We start from the raw sequence: 23,185 nt of genomic DNA on the forward strand, positions 1-23,185 counted from the left end.
CAATGTTTTTTCACCCATTCGCCCAGATGACGACGACGACTATAACCTTACATTTGTGGATTAAACTTTTTCCGAAATCTTCAGCGTCCTTTAAATAATTTATGGCCCACTGAAAAGGAGCAGAAAACAAGTACTTACGCTGGTAGCGTCCTCTCCTTGGCAAGGGTTCAGGCTACACTGTAAAATGTCAAGGAAAATATCCTAGAACGCCTTTCTTACCCCGCCAGCCTTGGAATCTCCTGTATATCCGCCATGCGTCAATTATTCTAGGGGCGGGTGCTTTAATTTACATGATATATCAGCGAGCGCCCCTGCGATATTTTTCCAATTTTGTTAAAACACGTGATGCTACCTTAAAGCTGTTAGTGGGAGGAATGTATTCATTTTGGGCACCATAGACGAAGGCGTTTGATCTGCACCTTTACTTTGATACAACAGAGTAATTTAAAAAAAACAATGTCGTCTGGAGCGCATTGTTTTTTCAACCCATCTAAACCACAAGGGAAGCCCTGAACAATCTCAAAAACTAAAAATTTGTATAGAGTATCATTTCCTCAAGAATATGAAATACTGTAATACATTTCCTTTATTTCTAACCTAAGAGATTAGTAAATTGACAAATTTTGGCAATCATTTTATTGAATTTATTTTGCTGTTTTTATGTGCACACCACCAAAACCATCATTAATAATAATACCAAGAAAAGTGTTCAGCTTTAAAGACCCGGAGGAAAAGGTATTAAAAACTATCCATTCTTACGTCTTTTTTAGCATTCTTTGGCACATTGACTTTCACGGGAGTTGAGCACTTTGCATTGGCAAGTGCGGGAACTTGGCAGAAGTTCTCGTTTTGGTGAGTGTCGCAGTAATGAGCAAGAGTTTCCAGACTTGTCTCTGCACCTAGGATTAAAACAGATGCATAAAAAATATCTGTGCCAAATTCACACGAATTTGCAGTTCATGGCCTAGCAGTTACTGGAGTAATTAATTTTATAAACTTTCTTAAACAGTTAAGTAATATCTATTTGATCAATTATCTTATTGGGAGACAAAATTTGCATTCAATGCTGTTGATAAACACTGCGCTCATAATTATCTTTCAAATTGCAATGAACAGCGCACGTTCTACACTCCACGAATATGTCGTTTCCTCGCACAGCGGCATTTTTTTAGGATCGAAGACATTGTCCACCCTATCAAACTTGATCTTAAGAAAGTTTTTCGTAGAAACAGTTTCTAATATTCATTCACAATATTTCCTGCCTTAAAATTTAAAATGGCAGGTGGCCTGTATCATTGTGGGTTCTTCAAAATCGTTTAATAAAAAACTTTCACAAATGTTTACTTCTAAAAATGGCAATCTTAATATAGATGCTCTATTCTCTTATGGCTTTTATCTTTCTTCTGCGTCTCTGGCAAATGTTTGATTGGTGTTAATAGTAGCATCACTTTTTTTGCATCTTTCGCTTTTCGGGCTCTCAAGAGGTTCGTTTTAGAACCCTAGCCAATTCTTATTTTATATCAACAACTTTACTATAAAGGATTCTAATTCAAAAAAAGAAAAATCAGATTTGGCGGCTTTACGTGCCACCCCAACGTAGGGCATCTGGCACGCCTCAGCGGACGACTGACGATTAATTTGGAACACATGGTGACCTTTCGTCTTGCAACCGAAATCTCGGTTACAGGGCGCATTATCCGCAATCAGCGTCCGTCCGATTGCGGGCACCTCGGCCGAGATTCGAACCCACCACCTGGTGATCTTTAAGTAGGCACTTTTCTCTCGTAAACACCAACATGCCTTTTTTTATTTCTGTCGGAGCCACCGACGCGGCGCTTCCAATTCTATCTGACGGATCGCTGCAATATTGCGTGATTTGTTGTGTAAGGATCATACATCAAAGCACCTCATACTCCAGTCTGTCATTAATGCCATTCGCCTATTAGGCTTAGCACAAACGAATGCAGGAATATGCGCGTAGAAATCTCTGCGAATCGTATTTTCACTTTCAGGTTTATCTAAAGCCTATGCGCCTAGAACGTGAGTGAGAGAAGGTGACGAGAGCGCGGGGACATCAGAAAGACGACCTTTCGTTTGAATTATAGGTGGGCGAGACCTTAAAGCTAGCAGCCTTTGTCTCCACTGAACTCCTCAGACGCGTTAAATCGCGGAACGCCGGCGTCAGCCGTTTGACTTTCCAATTCAAACGCTTTCGATGAGTGCAGTAGAGACGAAGGCAGGAAGGCAGCAAGCTTTAGGTCTTAGCCACTAATCCTTCCAACCAGAGCTCGGCATTCTGACGTCCCCTCAGGAACTCGTCTCCTTTTCTCCCTCCGTTTCTCCGCAGATTCCTTGCTCCAAATACCTAAATGTGCATGTAATATTATATCTCTCAGAAAAGAAAAACACATATTCAGTATATATTCACTGTTGCTAGCTGTATATTAGTTTATCTTAAACGCAAATTTGACTTAGTACTTCTTTCGATCGAATAAGTTTGTTCTCAGAAAGTTCTAGTTAACAGATAGTAGGACTGCATTAGTTCAGTCTGGGATCGCGCAAAGGTCATTAGCAGTACTGGGTTAAAACCGTTCCAAACAAATTAGCTCTTGTTCTCAGCAACCATCATGCACTGCTAGCGTAACTTCGGTGAAAAGTAGTTTATAGTAGTGAAAAGTACGGACTTTGCCACAGTATTAACGACTATTTTTCGTCTTTGTTTACATTAGAAAACGCCGACGTCCCGATATTACCAGCACTACCGTACAAGTCTATGGAACCTATTGAACTCTCATGTGCTGGAATAGAGAAACCCCCTGACAACTCGAAATTGACATACTTTGGAGGACTTTACGACATCACCCCCAAAATTCTTCACTACATAATATCTAGCGAATTTCTCTACTTAATATTTTCACTGGCCGTATCACGGAAATGCCTACCATCCGACTGGAAACTGCGTAAGGTCTTTCCGGTCTTTAAATATAGGGATCGTTTCTCGGCTTCGAATCACCGCCCTATATTTCTAACCTGCGTGGCCTGAAAACTTCTAGAGCATGTTATCTACTCAAACGTTCAATCTCATCTTGAGAAAAATAACTTCTTTTACAACAAGCAACACGGTTTTCGTAAGGGACTGTCTTGAAAGACGCAGCTCGTAGAATTCACCCACGAGTTATACACTAATTTCGAACCTAACCACCAAACCTCTGCCCTATTTTTGAACTATTCGAAGGCTTTCGACCGCTTAGCCCACTGTCGCATGCTTGCCAAACTTTCATGCCTCGGAAAGGAATTGACCCTCTCGTTTTCTAGTGGATCCAGGATTCCCCCTCTTCTCGCACTCAATCCACCACAATTAATAGTTTCTCATCCACCTGCGCTCTGGTTACCTTGGGAGTTCCCCAGGGCTCGGTTCTTGGTCCTTTACTTTTTCTGATCTTCATTAATGACATTCCAAACAAAATTTACTCTAAAATCCGCCATTTCGCTAATGACTGCGTCCTATATCGAAAGATAGTTTCTTTTGAAGACCATCTTTCACTTCACAGAAACCTTGACGGAATCCAGGCATGGTGCCCAATGTGGTTAATGGCACTAAACAAAGCAAAATGCAGGTTATTCCAGTTTTTACGAAAACGACAAAAATCTCAGTTCTCGTGTACAAATGAGAAAATAACGTAGTCGAAGACGTCCCGTCCTATAAATACCTCAGAGTGACTCTAACTAACGATCTTACTTGGAACGCTCGCATCAAGCTTATATGCGCTGAAGCGTCTCGCTGCCCTTGTTACATCAGACGGAACCTAAAATCGGCTCCCTATTCGTGCGAAAATGGGCTTATGGGACATGCGTTCGACCCAAATTGGAATATGCTGCGGCCATCTGGAGCCCTCACCAAATATACCTATTAAATCATCTCGAGGCAGTCCAGAAACACGCTGCCAGGTTTATTTTGAAGAAATATCATTGGTCAGTTGGTGTATCCGCCCTAAAAATTGAACTGGATCTTCCTTTACTAAACATCCGCCGTAAGATAGTGCGACTCTGTCTCTTTCACAAAATTTACTACAACCTCCCTGCGCTCCGAGAACCTCTCCTTCTACCCCCAGGCTATATTCATCGTGGCTAAATAACCAGTGTCACGTGTCCCGCCATCACAGGCAACACAACCTATTTTAAATTCTCCTTCTTCTCTCGTGCTATTGTAGACTAGAACGATATCCTTATTGTAACGCAGACGGATCCCACCGCATTTCGCAAAGCTCTTCGTTCTCAATTATGTTAATCCCCAATGTGCTGTTCTATTTGTTTGCCTTGTGCTTTCTGGTTCTCATGTATCAATTTTTCATCCCTTATGCTCCCCATGTACTAAGAGTAATTTGTGTATTGCCGTTGATCGTGGCGATGCCACGTTGTTTTGCAGCACCCCATGTATTCGCATATGTCGTTGTTACTGTTTTATGCTCTCGTGTTATGTACCCGCCTCTCTGTAATGCCCTCAACGAGGGCCTTTCTGAGAACTTGAATAAATAAATAAATAATCAATTAATTAATAAGAAAAAGAAGGAAGGATAAGAAAAGGAAGGAAGGATAAAAATACATATTTTACCAGATATATTTATGAGGTTAGTAAAAATGTCAGCAATCAAAGGTTCGAGGTTGCTGAATAGATATCCATTGTAGCCAAGACTTGTCAATCCATTAATGGTGCACTGCAAAAAACAAATTAATGGTAGAGTGGCATATGCATCTACTTGAGATATATTTATGATGCACACAACTACCGCAAGTTTATTTTTAATATAATTAAAATTTAACTGTTCATTTAGTATCTCAAATCCTAGGCTTATGTTAAGAAATCAAAAGTACTGCTACTATGAGCATTACTTAAAACAAGTGATAAAACACAAAAAAGAGTAATTTAATTCTATGTGCCACTGATATAGGAACTAGCCAAAAAGATTGCCATTTGAAGCCGGTCAATGTCAAAGCTTGAGGTGACAGCACCAATATAAGCTGCATATTTATAGTAAATTCCCTTCCCTTTATACTTATAGTAAATTTCCTTTCCTTTATAACAACTGTTTCCTTTTTCTCTTCGAGAACGTTGAAACCTTTGGAGGGAGGTTTTATCGTTGTGCCATTCTATGATGTTGGTAAATGAAAGATGTCCTGTTCCCGTCCTCGCTGTTTTATACTTTCATGTTTTGTAAAAAAAAAAAAAAAAAAAAAAAAACATTATTTTTCCGGTTTTTACGAGAAGGATCTACGATGACAATGAGATTAATGCAAAGGTGCAAGGGAGCGGGACAAGAATGACAATAATATTCTTTGCAGGGGGAGGGTGGGGGAGGAAAACAAAAATTAAGCACAAATCTCTAAACACAGCGAGGTGACTAGTCCGGAACGAAAAGAATCCGCTTGCTCCTGGCATCGAACCAGCGCTCCTTCGGAAATGGAGAGGCCCTGGTTCGATACCTGGACCAGGTGGATGTTTTCAGTCGCGCACCAGTCACCTAGCTGTGTTTGAAGATGTACGTTTGTCCCTTGTCCCCCTTGCCCCCCCCCCCCCCCTCTCAAGAAAGTTTCGTCATTCTTGTCCCGCTCGCTTGCACCTTTGCATTAATCGCAATATCATCGTAACCCTAAAATGCAGGCCGTTCATCCTTTTTGGTGTTAGACTAGTGGCAGCTGTTAAAACCCGTTTGTTTTACTGACGTCTAACTTCGGGTTAGCTCAGTTGGTAGAAAATCGGAAAGGTCTCTGGTTTGATACCAGGAGCAGGTGGATATTTTCAAGCGCGCACAAGTCGCCTATTTTTGTTAGGAGATTTGTGTTTGTCCTTTGACCCCCTTGTTCTCCTACTCCGGGGATTGTTAACCTCAAAAATCTACGGTTTGCTATTTCATTAAATCATCACTAAAACAAACCAAGCCGTCGTCAATACATAGGTATCCCTAAAAAAGTACAGTCCATTTTAAATACTTGCGTAACACTTACTGAAAGCTTAACATCTACGTGTGTTTGTAAATTCATATGTTTCGGATATGCATGAACCCGCGGTGATCACTCACATCAACGAGCTTGTTCATATTTTGGAGTTCCTGGAAAAATAACACCCTGTTACTTTAACACCCTCCTTAGATTTTCTTGGTAAATATATATAGTTTTCTAGAATATATCAAATTATACGAACCCACTAAAGCTGAATGTACAGTCGTGGATGATATAAAGAAGAGCAGCGCGTGGTTTAGAAGGCCTACCGCGCTACCTATCAGGAGAAAGCTGAATCATTATCGAGGGCTTCCGCGGCTATTCAACATTTGTCGTCACCCTCTGCTTGATCAGCTGTTGCTGCAATAATTCCGTTCTTAGTGCCGAATTTAGACGCGCTCTCTGACAACCGACAAGATCAGGCGAGGCTTAAACATCCGGCTCGGCAGGCTGAGCGATCAGCTTTCGGGCGTTACATAATAAGTTCGCAAACTAAAAGACGATAAACGTTTTTTTATTTGTTTTTTTTAATTTCAATTCAGTGAGTACCATTACTATCGGTGTTCATTCGGCAATTGATTGCCGATAAAGAGGAGAGTAAAGATAAATATCGATATGCAAAAAATATCGATAAATGCCAATCATTTACAAAATAGCCTTGATGTATTGCTCAGCTTTCTTCCGTTAGATAATACACAAAGTTTTCGGAGTAATGCAGTCGCCTGTGCTTTTTCATCTCGTCAGCGACTGTACTTTCAACATAAAGTTGGCATTAGTAGAAAAAACGCTGTAGCATTTTTAAAGCCCCCCCCCCCCTCAAAAATGTCGGTCCTAACATTAAAACGCAGAGGCACGTGCTGCGGAATGACGCTGTGCCCAAAGAAGCGAAATGAACCAGGAGAGCGTGGGGCCTAGCGTATACAGTTACTTTAGAGATTCCTGGACTAACTAAATGGCAAAGCCATATGATTACCCTAGTGTTAAAAAACTGTATATGGTAGCCGTATGCGCTAGAGTAACTATATATGTTCTTTAAGCTGAAGCTAAATCTCTAGTGAGGCCACGCGCTCCGCTGGTCTATGTCCTTTCGTTGAGCAGTGTATGTGCCGCTTTCATCTCAGTTTTTGCGTGAGTGAGTTGGTCGTGAAAAGAGACACTCACCAGGGATGTGCCAAAATCTTCACAATGTATGTCAAGAGAAAGGAGCCTACTCAAAAAGAAATAGGCGAAGCAAAACAGCGACTTTCTGAGAATGGCCGCAGTCGACGTGTCAAAGAGACGCCGGAGTACCAAACGCGAAGTCTGGCTAGGAATAGAGAAGCAAGACGGGCTTGTTCTGTTGCAAGGAAGGTCGTATGGTTGCAAATATTTAATTATATCTTCTTTTTTAATATTTTCGATAATAGTCTCTCTGATCATTGAATCAACTCAATTAATGTCCAGTACATGATCAAGTTGTAGAGTTTTAATTCTTTTAAGTTGGGTGCATAAATTAATTTATTATTTTAAGTGCGCCGTTCAATGTTATTTTATCGTGCCACGGTTGCAGTACTGGAGAGGTGAACGGAGCCTCGACATCGAGCTTTGGCCGCCCTTTGCTTTACCTTTTTAGACACCGTTGTCTAAATAAATATTCAATGATCCATTCACGAAAAAAAAAGCCGAGAAGAGATCGTAACATGCCGTTTCACACTTGAGACTGGAGTGGAGGAATAAAAAAGCGTTGAGTTTAAAAAAACAGACTCAGAAGGGAATGTCTTAGACTCAGCTATAGGTGGTTTATTTCGCAAGCATCCTACATATATCCACACCGCCACTCTCAACCACTTTCTACGCAGATATCTCCTTCGCTGAAATTATTTTCAAATACGAAGGACATACAGATTCACAAGAGACCAAACCGTCTAGCCTACAATACCATCATTGTTAACCACCTTCTACGCAAAAATCTGATGTGTTGAAAGCATTTTCAGAATCAGATAAGGAATACGTTGCATTTTAACCAACGAAATATAGCCTTCATATAAGACAAGCAACGCTGCTTCATTTCAATGCAGTTTGCCGCGAAACACATGAGACACAGAAGCTCGCTTTTTTTGTGTGCATTTGGTAAATTAAATACATTTTCTATTCTAAAAGAAGATACACTTTGCAAAGAATATTTTTGTGCGGTTTTAATTTATAATCATGATTTTAATTTTAAAATTGCTTCTCGTGAAAATGTCTAAATGAATTTCTGAGCCTACGACGAAACGGGTCTTTTTCGCTGTATCTGATATTTGATTATAAAAAATTGCGATGTTGCACTTCAGTACTCACAGTAAAATCGATGGATGAACAAAGATTTATATCTTTGCCTGCACACTAGAACAGCCGGAAAACAAAACAGATTAGGTAACGGCACCCCCCCCCCTTTGCACTTTATGTACCGGAACATATGTGGTGCATAAATAGACTAAGATTCTAGAGATACGAATAGTAGACTTTGACGTCTGAATACACGATTGTCGTTTCACTATGTTTGATCAAACTTGGCGGACATTTGGTAATATGATAATTGACACTTTATAATTACTACTCACCTAATGTGTGTAAAATAAGTTTTTTATTAATTCTTCTATTCCTGACGTCGCAGTGGCAGTTGTAAGTACGGTCAATGTTAGAGGTTCAATAAATTTAAACTAAGGTATCTCTTTTTGACGTATTAGTGGATTATAGCCTGATTCCGAAACTAAATGCCGGGAAGTGCACAGGCTCTGTCCATCATGGCTCCTAGAAGATCAGCGTGCTCGTTTGCCGGCTTCGGTCAGCTCGCCTTTACCTCGACAGCATGCCATTGACCGGTTTATCGAATTCCGGAGAAAAGTTCACCAGACATAAAGCTTAGCGGAGAAACGCTCAACGGCGAATAGCTCACCGGAGAATAGCTCACCGGAGAAAAGCTCACCGGAGAAAAGCTCATCAAAAAACCGGTGGATGCCGAGAAAACCTCACTGGCCATCGATCGAATGCGGAGAAAAGCAAGGAAGAGCAAACCGTTTTTATTTCTTCTTTTTTATGGTGAGGCTGCTGAATCATGCGTAACAATTTATTATCATTAAAATTTGTCAGCTTCGTAAAAAATGTTTTTGTAATATTTGTTAAAGTCTCAGGGCAACGAAGGCCTAAATTGAAACTTTATGAATTTGAAGAACAAAAAAAAACGTTCAAAATCTTAATTATCTCTGCCTAAAACCTAAAAAGCAATACTGCAGATGCCGAAAATTTGAACTCGCATGCGCAGAAACGCGGAGCCCAATTTGAAAAAAAAAAAAAAAAAAGTTCGAAAACGTAATAATGTTTGCCTTAAACCTAAAAACCAAAACTGTAAATGCCGAAAATCAGAACTTGTAAGCGCGAAAATGCAGTGCCCAAAATATCTTTGATGCTTTTGTTAACTTCTGAAAACAGGATAGAGCGATCAGTACGTTATGGAGGTTCCTTTCTTCCACGGCCATCGACGTTTTCCCGTTCGTGCTCGTTTCTGTAGACTGTTTTTTTGCGTCAGTGCTCTTCTACGGCGAACCCTCGATGACCTTCAGAGCTGCACACTGTCACCGTTCTTACTCGTTACCTTTATAAGAACTAGACTTTCGTGAGACAGCGAATTGGACGAGTTAGTTAACATTATACATGATGAAAACCGCTCAAGCAACTAAGACGGAGTGAAACCAACAAACACGGTAGGACGATGCTGCTCAACTAAAGTTTTATGAATCAAAATAACAGAAAGAAAACAGCGTAGCCCATACGCATTACATCAACGAGTATTTATCTATTAGACACCATACAATCTTCAGAGATGACACGGTTCACACACCCCTATGCATATTAGCTCGCAAAACAAAAACAAAAAAACCTCTGAATCTGACAGAGCTACCGACTCCGCACAGTCAAGCTGTCAATAAATTGTCTTTTTTACGGGTGTCCGATGTTTTGATTTTATACTTGCGGCGTCATTTATATACAAAATGGGTGATTACTAATTTCTGAGAAATTTGTAAATATGGCCAATAAACTTCTAGATTATGAAAAAGAAGAGGACAATCATTTTTAATGAGTTGGTGAATTCTGTTTGTGTTAAATTGTCAAGTGTGACAAATAATCCACTATGCTAAGAAAAAAAAATTTGTGTGCATTTTCTTCGCATCCCCTCGATGCCCGGTGAGCTTTTTTGGTAAGCTATTCTCCGCCGCCCGGTTTATCACAGTCACGCTGCCGAGATAACTGTGAGGTGTCAAAAACGAGCAGGTCACTCTTCTACGCAGCATTGTGGCTGCAGGAACCGAGGCGCTGCCCACAATGGCAACACCAGCAATGCGAAAACTGATCAATGAGTTTCTCAAGGTATATGTTGCCTATTCCCCCAGAATATTTTTTTTATAATTTATATTCCACTAAATACAACCTTAAAAAGCTCAATCGCATTGTCACACTTAACTACCCTACTAAAAGTTTTTGCAACAATTTAAGTTAATTTGGCGAACTTATTGTGACTACCCTCCCTTATCTAATGTCTTCCGAGTGCAAAACATTGATGACTTTATTTGTCCAACAGGCACCCTTTAGAAGTCTGAGTGTATAAAATACAATTTTTTTTGTAGAATAGCACAATTAAAAAGCTGTATAATTTTGATATTTGTGGAAATCAAACCATAAAGCTTGCAAAAAATATTCACGGTTTGTTTCGCGTGTACCAGAGACAGCTTTGCGGGAAGTTATCCCGGCGAAAATGTAAGTTACTGTTAACAGCACACACATGTGTTGGAAAAAAACAAAATTGATCTTTCAAATATAAAATTGTGTCGGTTGACTTTAAAAGCCGCCATACACTTTATGTTTATAGTTGCACGAAGTTTCAATGTCTTTATACACCTTTCCAGAAAAGACTCGACCCCAGGGGCAACAAACCTTTTTCGAGCCCAGTCACTGAGTTTGAGGCTAGTCTCTCACCGGCGTCCCTCCTAACCCTAACCGAGTGGACTGTGATTTCAATAGGTGCAGCCTGCGTTGGCGCAGTTTCAAAGGCTGCTGGCGGCTAAATTCTCGTCATTTCCCGCTATATTTTGTGTTTCATGGTACATGTATTTTCCCGAGGACATTAAGAAAGCATTGTGCCACATTTGAAAAAACAAAAAAGCAAAAAAAAAAAAAAACTGTAAACTATTTTTGTTGGGTACGCGCGCGACAGAACAAATGCGACTGGTAGTCATTTTTTTTCTTAGGATAACTTTTGACGGCGCCGCGGGATTTGCGGCATGTGAAACGACAAAGCGTTTTGCTGACAAAAATAAATTGCAAAAGAAGAGGGTCGAAAGGCGTGCATTTTTCACGCTCACAAATAACGTGTTTACCGATGGACAGGACACGGACATACAATTGAGGAAGTGTTAACATTCGAACAATATATCGTACGTACCACACGATGCAGCGTTATCCGAAAAGAATTTATCTAAAAAAGATCTCAAATCACACAGTCAAAGTCGACGACAGTCACATCTTGACGATCGGACGGAATCCGAGCTGACTTCGTTTTGGAGCACGTTTTGGGGAGAACTTTCTTTTTTCACAACCGCACCAAGGCAAAGAAACAAACGCGACTGACCCGTTTCTCACCCCAACCCGGACAACTATTTTTGGGGATGACTGAGGATTCTACGCGGATTATCTCTGGGAGGGGGGAGAACAATGTTCGCAAAATCGCGTCGAGGGTCGTTCGACGTCCTTCACCTCCTTCGCTTCCCGTGAATGTCGAGCAGAAAAGTTTGAATGGCAGGCACTTACCAGCCTTCTTTCTCACAATGGAAGATAACACAAAACGGGTAGGCAGCACGCATAAAAAAAATTAAGCGTAAACTTTCAAAAGGGGTGAGAAAACGTCGAATACAAAACCGCAAAAATGTAGGCAGAGAACCGCGCTGAGCGGGTCTTCACAGTCCCAGAGAGTGGCAGAAAATTTCTAGCTGATAGAGGGCGCGAGAGTCGCACCAGCCGCATCAGCATCAGCAACATGGCGCCGGCCTAGGAGCGTTTTTTGGAAAGGTGTATAGCAGACATCATGAAGTTTTAGCGACAGTTCAAACGGGATTGAAGTACAGTTTTAACGTGGGTCGCGCACTTATTACTCCCAAGGCGTATGTATTTCCGATGATCAGATTTATAGCAGAAATGTATAAACCATAGGAAGTGAATGACGACGCAAAAAAAAAAAAGGAATGTGCAGTCAAAACTTCCGGCCGATAGACTTCACATGTTTTGAGCATGTAAGTCAAATTGTTTTTTGCTCCCAAATTATTTGTTTTCAAAGTACAATCGACAATACTTCATACCTGTCAGTAAGGACTCCCAATGCGGTGAGACAGACGATGATATAAGCGTGCACTCTATAAACTCTAGTACTTTTTGTTAATAAAGCATAACGATTTTAATCTGTGCTAGTCTCAATAGAAAAGGAAATAAGATTAAGCTAAACACTTTTTTTCTCTATAATAAACTATGGGTGGTAAACGAATTTTGGCTGAAAAGAAACGAAACAGAAGTTACAATTAAAAGCACACTATTACGTTATCTAAATACCTTGGTGGTTTGTTTGCTACACAAGCATATTACCACTGGCATACACCAATGTATTCGAAATTGAGCTTTATCACGTGGGTACGTATAACGCGCAACAAAACTGTAAACAACGCAGCGCTGCCATTAAATAGCTCCCCTTCAGAAGTTGGAAAAATAAGCCGTATATGAGTCCTTCAAAAGTTTAGTTGGCTGGACGGGTAGTCTGATTCATTAGCGCAACGCCTGGTTTTCGTCTCTGTTGCAACGTAGAACTGAGGCAACTTCTTTATCTTTATTTATTTAATACAAAAAAAAACTTATATTACGTTTCCTGGAGAGTTCTGTCGAACATCCAGAAAAAGCTGGTCAAGCACAAGTGAGAAAGACGAAGCTGGTAACCTCAGGGATGAAACTGCTGCGTCAATTGCACCATTGTGCGCCTTATGACTGTTCACGCGCCACACTGGTACAAAAATATAAGTAAGACCGAAATTGTGACAAGGTGCGCCAAAACTGAAATTATCAACAAGCCTCTCTGAAATTTGCCCTCTCGCAGTTTCCGTTAGCAATATTGACACCAGAACTTCCGGACCAAAGAAGACGCGCAGGTGGATTTGAACCCGAATCAGAGGCTCTGTATCCGACGGCTGTTGCCGCCAACGTTAGCCGCGGTTGGTGCACGCTTTTCTGGAGCCCTGGAGTCACTTCTTCTGAATAGTTGAGCAAACAGCGCCGCCATATTGCGATAAAAATTAAATAAATTTCAGATGGCTCTGCTCTCTCTTGGTTGTACTTCCGTGACTATTGAAGCCCGCAGCCCCCGTTGGCCCGCCCCGCAGCCCCGTGCAGAACGCTTGGTAACAAAGGCGAGCGAGCAGCGTTGTGTATGACGAAGCAAGGTACGAACTGTAAACTTTGTTCCTGTGTGTTTATGATTTTTTATGAACAGTCGGTTCCATGGCATGTCACACTGTGATGCAGTTTTGCTTTATTTTTTTAGTAATTGGCACGTAATATTCTAACAAATGTTTCAAAAGGAATCCTTATTGAAACTAATGTTCAATTCATATAAAGTTATCTGCATGCCCTATTTTTTTTTGTTTTGAAAACCAGGTAACATTTAGCCTTTATTTTAACGTGATTAAAACTTTTAGGTTTTTCCTAGCTTGCTTCACTATCTCGCTTTTGCTACTCCCAGCCGGCTCCAAACTGCAGTTTATTCTGCTCCCAAGACCTCTCCAAAGCTGCTTTGCCCAGTTCCATTCTTGCGAGGCTGCTCACGTGCACGCTGGGCATAGCGCTCAATTTTCTTCTTTTTCAAATATATTTTAACGTTTTGTTTTATGTTAAGCAGAAGGCATCAAGTCTTTGTGAAGTTGCTGCCGTTCCTCGGTCGTCAAAATCAAAGTTCAATAAAAGCAAATAAAAAAGCAATTTAAGGTGTTTCGTTTTGTCTAAGCTTTTCGTCGAGCATGTAACTAGCAAACTCGAAATAAAGTAAAAATGCTTGCTTCGAAAATCCCATATGACGTTGGAAAATCAAGCTTGGAGCATCTCTCTGAAAGGCAAAAAGAAAATAGAGTGTTACTGCACATACCGCGCTCAGTGGCATAATAAATATAAACTTTCTGCCGGCTGCATTTTTCTCGAAAAACAAGAAATGATGTCATAGAGTCCACATGCACCACACATCATAGTTCAACACATTTCTTCTTTTTGTGTCTTTTTATGTGTTTGTAATCACGCACGCCGCTTCTGTCATGCATCTTTTGTTGAAAAGCGTTGTGTGTGTAAATATAGACAATGTCACATTATTTCCCTCCACATGTAACCAAAGTAATGGGAACTGGTAAAGAAAATAACGACTTTCTTCCGGTCGTGCCTCTCTCTACAGATTTTTCTAGGATTCTGGGTTAGACTTTGAAACCATATTTCCGAGAATTGACAGTTTGAACTACTCTATATAAAAGTACGCAATTTAGGCCTCTTCTAGGAAATATCTAGGCACCCCTGATTATATTTAGGCCTTTGTAACATAACTAGTGATGTGTAAACTTGTCTCTTAGCCTGAGGAACAATCTTGAGTTTGTGTCTACATTTTTTTTTTAATTTATTCACAATATACTGCAGGTCATTTGCAGGCCCGAGCACGGTGGGAGAATATAGAGTGAACTGTAGTCAATTTAAAACCATTGGCGTTTATAACGCAAGAAAATAAACCAAAGTATAAAGTAGCATATTTAGAGAAGTGATTAACGCCATAACCACTTGCGCCATAACCACTGCGGAACCAGAATACTAGTAAAATAAAGACACCATGGGTAACTCTTGGTGCCACACGGCAAGACCCGTCTAGTTGATAACTTACAACGGACTCTATACAGTAACTGAACTTGAGAATAAAATCTTAAACCCATAAATTCAGTTTTTATTTTTTTAAGGACGAAGTTTTTGGGCAACATTTCCTATTCAGGTTTAAGTAGCTCAATGTGCACCAAGCCTTTTTGATAATTAATAAAAGCATAATATTAACAGCGCAACCTCAACAATGCCGTGTTTTTTGCTGAATTCACTTTCCACATACTAATTAATAATGCACGTGACTTTCAGCGTTAATAGCTATTTGCCTACAATTTTCAAATAGCAGCCTAATTTATCTTAGCCTCACCTGCCGACGCAAGCTGAAGGGAGGCGGAGAAGATGCAAGCTGTGGCAGAAAGCAGGAGCGCTGTAGACGACACCATGCCGCTAGAGTACACTTCAATGCTTCGTAACAGGGTTATATGAGAATTAACTAGAGTTAATTTACAGTCTACTTGACTGCATGCAGGATTCGAGTCAGACTAAATAAACGCTGTTCAGGCAAGATATCAAACTCCGGAGCTTTACTAGCGTGTTATCGTTCGACAGTTTTTCGCACAGCTGCACTGGCAGTTTAGGCTGTTGAAAGCCGCGAAAACGGAAGAAAACGGGCGACTCACCTCCTACCAGCCCCCACCCCCCTCACCCTTCCTCAAACCCGAAAGAAAACAAAAACAAAAGCCAAGCACTAAAGAGAGTTTTGCGGCCGTTTGCACCTGTTGCTGCGGGGGACCCGATGGCCTTGGCACAGGCACTGGCAGGAAATGCGTATTTATTTATTTAATTAGTTATTTGAATACCTACAACGCCTGAAAAGGCATTACAGTAGAGGGTCCCACAAAACAGTATACGTTATCAAAAATTAAAACAAATATAAAATGTCGTTATACACAAAAAAAAAACGCAACAAATCTTAGAGACACCTGAATATGAGATTTAAACAAAAAACTGGACTTTGTCAAAAAATGGCTCTGGCTTTGAAATTTCTCAAACCTCGTAGGTAATTTATCCAAGACATCAATCGACCGCGGAAAAAAATAACATTTAGAAACATCAGCTCTACATTTGTATGGACGAATTGTTTTGAATATTTTTTTTTCTGAGAGACAATTAAGCAGGTTGCAGGAGATTTGTTGCTATAGAGATTCAAGTATTTTTGTGAAAAATGTTAAATAAAAGTCTCAAACGGAGTTACTGACGTCTCTGGCTCAGAGGCCTCCAACCCAGAGACGACTTAAGTTCAGTAACACTTACTCTGAAACCATAACTTTCCGTAACAAACCACCAGCGGGATTCTGAATTTTTTCAATCTAATCATTCCAATTTAGCCTATAGGGGTTCCAGATTGAACACTCATGTTCAAGAATTGATCGGAATACAAGGTTTTCTTTAGGGATGATGAAGCCACCCTAAAATTACGTTTAATGAAACCTAGTAACCGACTAGCTTTTGTGGTGTTAGTCAACATGCTTGTTCCTGTTCAAAGCTGATGAAAAAATAACTCCTAGATCTTTAACCTAGGTTAAACGTTTAACCGGCGACGCACTAATAGAGTATGAGGCAAACAGAATGAATTTTCCAAGTAAACCGGATGTGAATACATTTCGATAGATTTAAAAAGATGCTCCATTTAATCTTACACAAATTCTCTTTCCCCTCTGTTCGGTCAATATCATTGTCATCGACGCCGTTTTTCCTCACGCCAGAGGAGAGGCCCTTTATTCCTACCGGTTTTTGCCCGAAAACCCGGCGCAAATGACGATGAGCAGTGCTCTATGCTTCCGTCCCCGGTCAAGTGGTTAACGGACGTCCACACACTTTTCATTCACACGGTGTGAGACGGGCGTAATGTTGATACTGTCGATTACATCCATGATTTTATAACCGTTCATGTTTTTTGCTTTGATGAAACGGTTGTTGATGTACGGCGGTACCAACATCGAATATAATTAATCGCCACAAAAAGGCGCGTATGATTAGGAAGTGCTAGAGAATGGTTTTTGCAACTCCGATCGAACTCTTCGTCCGAGAGGAGCCGAAAATTACGTGCCACGCGTGCATCAGTTTTATCAGTTCAACTTCGATTTAAAAAATCACCTCTGCTCGCAAAAGGTGACCAAAGACGTGTAAATATACAGCCCAGGCACCACACCGTATGTCGCCGATATTGGATATATTCGAAAAGGTTGTGCCCACACCATTTTGGTTTAGCCAATATTTAACGAATGGGATGAGTCGCGCCAACCATATCCTGACATGACATATGCGACGCCGTTTTTAGTTGAGTGTTGAGAGTATCCTGCGTGAATCGGCTATGCCGGAGAGGTATTTCTATTTATTTGCCGCCTAAAATACGACGTTAAAAATAAAAAAAAATTAGCCAAAACGGAATCTGCTTGCTTTTAGCCCGAGAAGTCTTTCTCGGGCAAAAAGCGAGCAAATTCCGTTTTGCTTAAGCTTTTTATTCATTTTCTTTTTAACTGCGCTGAAGCTTGGAACAAACAGTGGCGCCTTTTTTTGGGTAGCACAAGCTCACCTGACTGAACCAATAAATACACTTATAAAACACATAAAGAAAAAAAAGGAAAGAGAAAGAAGAAATTCAAACGCATAAACAAGACGACAATCGACGAGTTCTACCCAGAAAGCATAAGCCACTCCCCGGCTCCACACTTTTCGAAAGGGAACCGCCACTCGAACAACAACAACTTCAAGGTCCCACATACAAGGCGACCCTCCCTGTGCAGCCCAGGAGGCAGCAGAGGGAGATTAGCAGCTTTGTCCACCCCCCTTTGACCTCTTCTTCTGATAAGCCTCCCCACTTTCTTTTGTGTCCGTGTGGCTGTGAACGAGTGCGAAAGCCGCTTCTAGCGAATCGGAGGTGTGGAGCGAAACACGTGACCGCTCTCCGTAGGACAAAAACGCTTGGACGAACATTTGTCACGCGACTCGCTCTGACACGCTGATGGCTTACTGGAGTCATAGCCTTCGCCGTTTGCCAGTTTATGGTGAGTTGTGGGGACCACGTAAATCCGGTTTCCAAAAAGCGTCCGTCAGTGTTCTCTTTTCCGTGCAAGCAGGTCCTGACGAGTTTCATTTCGCGACCGTGGTTTTTCGTCGTGAACGGCCAGAATACATCTATGCAAATTTTTTCATCTATTGGCCATTTATTTCGTCGGGGTCTATGGAATTATTGTGCTGTGTTTGTTGGACGAGTTTCGGCAAAGAGCTGCTCATCGGCGGAGGCGAGGCTTCCGTTGAATGTGATCGACCGCCTTCATCCTCGACATTGTGTTTGCGGTGTTTCGTGCTACCCGAATCGGATTGTGCATCTATTACGACAGAGAGCTGCTCATCGGTGACCGCGAGGCTTCCGTTGAATGTGAGTGACCGCCTTCATCCCCGGCATTGTGTTTGCGAATTGTTCTGTGCTGCCCGAATCGGATTATGAATCTATCACGGATTACATGAGATCGCTCTCTTATTTGTAAGTACTTTGCAAGCATACTTAAAAACATGAACTGCCACTTGTGTCCCAAGTGACTTCCGGTCGTTCCGTTTTTCCAAGCCTGTCGAGTTTTGCTTACGTCACCAGTGCTAGAAAGAATAAATGTCGCAAGCAGGGTTCTCCCCAGGAATTTCTGAGAGGTGGACATTACCGGGGGGGGGGGGGGGGGGGAGGGGGGTTAGAAAGTAACACCCCTTTTGAGGGTGTTAGACATTAATCACACCCCTTTATAGGGTGCTAGAAATCACACCCATGACTAAGGGTGTTAGAAACATCACACCTTTATTCTAGGGTGACAATATCACACCCCTTTTTTAAGCTGTCCGAAAATCACACCCTTTCTTAAGGTGCTAAGGCTTACACCCATTTCCTTGGGTGTTCTGTTACACGAATAAGGGTGCTCCCCATAGGACAAGCCATTTGCACCAATAAGGGTGTTAAAACTTTAAGTGTGTGGGTGCCATCTGGGCTGAGTTCGGTTCTGTTTTACGATGCCGAGTGCCAAACAGCAATCAGCGTGGTTCTGTATTTCTGCGGGTCTGCAACATAGCAGCAATATCGCGATGGCAGTGTTGTGCGTTGTGAACAGAATATGCCGATGTGACCGTGTGTTCGTGTATCAGTGTTGTAAAATCAAAATGATATGACGTAAGCTTTCGGGCATTCATACCGCCGGTTGGTCCGTGACTGAGAGGGTTGGGTGTCGCAGGTTGACATTCCACGTTACATTAAAGAGATTAAGACATCTTGAGGAATTACGGTGCAATCGATCGACCTGCGGATAGTCATGTTCTTACGCTGGTCTGAACCATAGCTTCTATCGTACAGTGGCCATCGTGAGTGCCGTCTGCGATGTCTTGTTTCCAGCTGGAGAGCGATTCTGCTGTGGGCAAAGGACTTAACAGTATAGAAATATGTCGTAAATTACGTAAATTTACTGGTTGGAATTTTAACATTAAAAGAGGATGGTAAGTAAAATCGACAGAAAGCTTTTTTTTATTTTGCTGTTTAAGTATACTACGGTTCCAGGATGACCTGCCCTCCATGTGGCGCGCAAGGATGAGCCCTAGAAGTTTTCGACCTCACCACGGCGTAGCTCCGTGCACTTGACACCTGAAAAGCACAATACACTTTCGGAGATGGTGACGCAAACAAAATCGCGACCGCATTCGTGAGAATACGATCCTGTAGTATGGTGCGTGGAACACGACTTCGACTGGTGTCTTTACCGCGTCCAAAATTGTGGTCCCTCGATTTCCGCTTGATGGCGTCACAGAAGTGTCACGCTTCCGCTGGTCGCGATTTTGGTGGTGTCGCAGCAGCGGTGCTGGATGTAACAGATGCCTGTCCGGCTGAAGGTCGCTCTCCAGACTTGCGGTCCTCGGAAGCCTTGGCAGTCAGAGGCTGGGACGCCAGGACGACAACGACACCCGCCTTTGCCCGTAAATTTCGTTAGCATTTCTACGAACAACCACCAGGATTGCGACACGAGACAGCGTGTCAATTGGGTTTCTGTAATGTCCCTTATTAAGCGAAAGCCTTATATGTCTCATCGTTCAGGTGACCTTCAAAATCCTTGAGCGAAAACCCGTCGGCAAACGAAAGGTACCAAACCGTTCACGTTTACACCACAGCCTCCTTAAAGGGACCATGAAATGATTTTAAAATCTAATTTCATCCACCGTACGTCGTAAAAGGTGTGAAAAGAAACACAAAAACACAAAACTAGGGAGCCAAAAAAATTATTTGCTATAGAACTTTTAAAAGAAAACTGGACTCTTTTGCGACTTCTTTCCTTCGAAAGCTCTGCCTTTTCACTACGATGCATCCGCAGAAATGGAACACGTCAGCCGAATCCACGTCGCCTATTGGGTAAGAGCCTACCTCACCAGCACCGCGATCGTAAACAATAAATAGCCGGCGAATGTTTCCTAAAAGTTTTGTTAAATAATATTCAGACCCACATTTTGTAGCATAATTAGAGATGTGTGGCGAAAATTGCCAAATTTGATAATGCTGAGAGCCAAGCGCCATCTATCGTGTGGTAAACGAAGCAACTACTGCGCGTGCGCAGTAGGGCAGGGCTGGCAGGGCCGAGTTCAGAACGGTTATTTCCTTTGGTTTCCTTCCTCTCAAAACTCTGACTGACTGAACGTTTATTTTCTACGTGTTCATCTCGCGCGTGCCGACTTCAAGCAGCAAGAAAAAAAATGTACTTAAAACAGACCACGACGAACAAGAACGCTGGATCCACAAACACCCGAGAAGAGCGACAACAGCCGCGAATCGCGCTCCGACGAAGCTCTCAGAATATAGGCCTAGCAGGCACTCCGACTCGGCGCAGCGTTGCTTCGTCGCAAGACCGTCTGTACACACTTAAAATTTTAACACCCTTTTTGGTGTAAATGGCTTGTCCTATGGGGAGCACCCTTATTCGTGTAACAGAACACCCTAGGAAAGGGGTGTAATCCTTAGCACCTTAAGAAAAAGGTGTGATTCCCGGACACCCTAAAAGAGGGGTGTGATATTCTCACACCCTAGAATAAAGGCGTGATTTTTCCAACACCCTTAGTCATGGGTGTGATTGCTAACACCCTAAAAAGGGGTGTGATTAATGTCTAACACCCTAAAAAGGGGTGTTACTTTCTACCCCCCCCTCCTCCCCTCCTCCCCCCCCCCCCCGGTAATGTCCACCTCTCAGAAATTCCTGGGGAGAACCCTGCTTGCGACATTTATTCTTTCTAGCACTGGTGACGTAAGCAAAACTCGACAGGCTTGGAAAGACGGAACGACCGGAAGTTACTTGGGACGCAAGCGGCAGTTCATGTTTTTAAGCATGCTTGCAAAGTACTTACAAATAAGAGAGCGATCTCATGTAATCCGTGATAGATGTATAATCCGATTCGGGCAGCACAGACCAATTCGCAAGCACAATGCCGGGGATGAAGGCGGTCGCTCACATTCAACGGAAGCCTCGCGGTCACCGATGAGCAGCTCTCAGTCGTAATAGATGCACAATCCGATTCGGGTAGCACGAAACACCGCAAACACAATGTCGAGGATGAAGGCGGTCGATCACATTCAACGGAAGCCTCGCCTCCGCCGATGAGCAGCTCTTTGCCGAAACTCGTCCAACAAACACAGCACAATAATTCCATAGACCCCGACGAAATAAATGGCCAATAGATGAAAAAGTTTGCATAGATGTATTCTGGCCGTTCACGACGAAAAACCACGGTCGCGAAATGAAACTCGTCAGGACCTGCTTGCACGGAAAAGAGAACACTGACGGACGCTTTTTGGAAACCGGATTTACGTGGTCCCTACAACTCACCATAAACTGGCAAACGGCGAAGGCTATGACTCCAGTAAGCCATCAGCGCGTCAGAGCGAGTCGCGTGACAAATGTTCGTCCAAGCGTTTTTGTCCTACGGAGAGCGGTCACGTGTTTCGCTCCACACCTCTGATTCGCTAGAAGCGGCCTTCGCACTCGCTCACAGCCACACGGACACAAAAGAAAGTGGGGAGGCTTATCAGAAGAAGAGGTCAAAGGGGGTGGACAAAGCTGCTAATCTTCCTCTGCTGCCTCCTGGGCTGCACAGGGAGGGTCGCCTTGTATGTGGGACCTTGAAGTTTTTGTTGTTCGAGTGGCGGTTCCCTTTCGAAAAGTGTGGAGCCGAGGAGTGGCTTATGCTTTCTGGGTAGAACTCGTTGATCGTTGTCTGGTTTATGCGTTTGAATTCCTTCTTTTTCTTTCCTTTTTTTCTTCATGTGTTTGGAAGTGTATTTATTGGTTCAGTCAGGTGAGTTTGTGCTACCAAAAAAAAAAAAAAAAGGCGCCACTGTTTGTTCCAAGCTTAAGCGCAGTTAAAAATAAAATGAATAAAAAGATTAAGCAAAGCGGAATTTGCTCGCTTTTTGCCCGGGAAAGACTTCTAGGGCTAAAAGCAAGCAGATTCCGTTTTAGCTAATCTTTTTTTTTATTTTTAACGTCGCATTTTAGGCGGCAAAGAAATAGAAATACCTCTCCGGCATAGCCGATTCACGCAGGATACTCTCAACACTCAACTAAAAAGGGCGTCGCGTACGTTATGTCAGGATATCGTTGGCGCGACTTCTCCCATTCATTAAATATTGGCTAAACCAAAATGGTGTGCGCACAATCTTTTCGAATAGATCCAATATCGGCGACATACGGTGTGTTGCCTGGGCTGTATATTTACACGTCTTCGGTCACCTTTTTCGAGGGGAGGTGATTTTTTAAATCGAAGTTGAACTGATAAAACTGATGCACGCGCGACACGTAATTTTCGGCTCCTCTCGGACGAAGAGTTCGATCGCAGTTGCAAAAAACATTCTCTAGCACTTCCTAATCATACGCGCATTTGTGTGGAGATTAATTATATTCGATGTTGGTACCGCCGTACATCAGCAACCGTTTCATCAAAGCAATAAACATGAACGGTTATAAAATCATGGATGTAATCGACAGTATCAACATTACGCCCGTCTCACACCGTGTGGATGAAAAGTGTGTGGACGTCCGTTGAAAACCACTTGACCGGGGACGGAAGCATAGAGCACTGCTCATCGTCATTTGCGCCGGGTTGTCGGGCAAAAACCGGTACGAATAAATGGCCTCTCCTCTGGCGTGAAGAAAAACGTCGTCGATGACAATGATATTGACCGAACAGAGCGGAAAGCGGATTTGTGTAAGATTAATGT

The 23,185-nt window shown here is 42.3% G+C and overlaps 1 protein-coding gene across 1 annotated transcript; it reads right to left on the bottom strand.

Annotated features, from left to right (window-relative positions):
* Positions 1-10: 10 nt before the first annotated feature.
* LOC115327565 lies at positions 11-15,335 on the bottom strand. The gene is made up of 7 exons (XM_040209937.1): positions 15,260-15,335; positions 14,103-14,149; positions 8,317-8,361; positions 6,078-6,107; positions 4,613-4,715; positions 760-899; positions 11-109 (listed from the first exon to the last, which is right to left on the bottom strand). The coding sequence occupies exons 1-7, from the start codon at positions 15,333-15,335 to the stop codon at positions 11-13; spliced, it is 540 nt and encodes a 179-aa protein (XP_040065871.1).
* Between the last annotated feature and the right edge of the window lie 7,850 nt (positions 15,336-23,185).

This window comes from Ixodes scapularis, unplaced genomic scaffold, assembly GCF_016920785.2.
Source record: "Ixodes scapularis isolate PalLabHiFi unplaced genomic scaffold, ASM1692078v2 PGA_scaffold11__112_contigs__length_91849675, whole genome shotgun sequence".
NCBI classification, from domain to species: Eukaryota; Metazoa; Arthropoda; class Arachnida; order Ixodida; family Ixodidae; genus Ixodes; species Ixodes scapularis.

What these genes read in the sequence shown, in the direction of transcription:
- LOC115327565 (XM_040209937.1), bottom strand. Translation starts at nt 15,335, where the DNA reads ATGGTGTCGTCTACAGCGCTCCTGCTTTCTGCCACAGCTTGCATCTTC. An exon ending in CCTTCAGCTTGCGTCGGCAG is followed by an intron (nt 14,150 to 15,259) that starts GTGAGGCTAAGA and finishes TTTGCCTTTCAG; the next exon opens with AGAGATGCTCCAAGCTTGAT. An exon ending in ATATGAACAAGCTCGTTGAT is followed by an intron (nt 4,716 to 6,077) that starts GTGAGTGATCAC and finishes TGTTTTTTGCAG; the next exon opens with TGCACCATTAATGGATTGAC.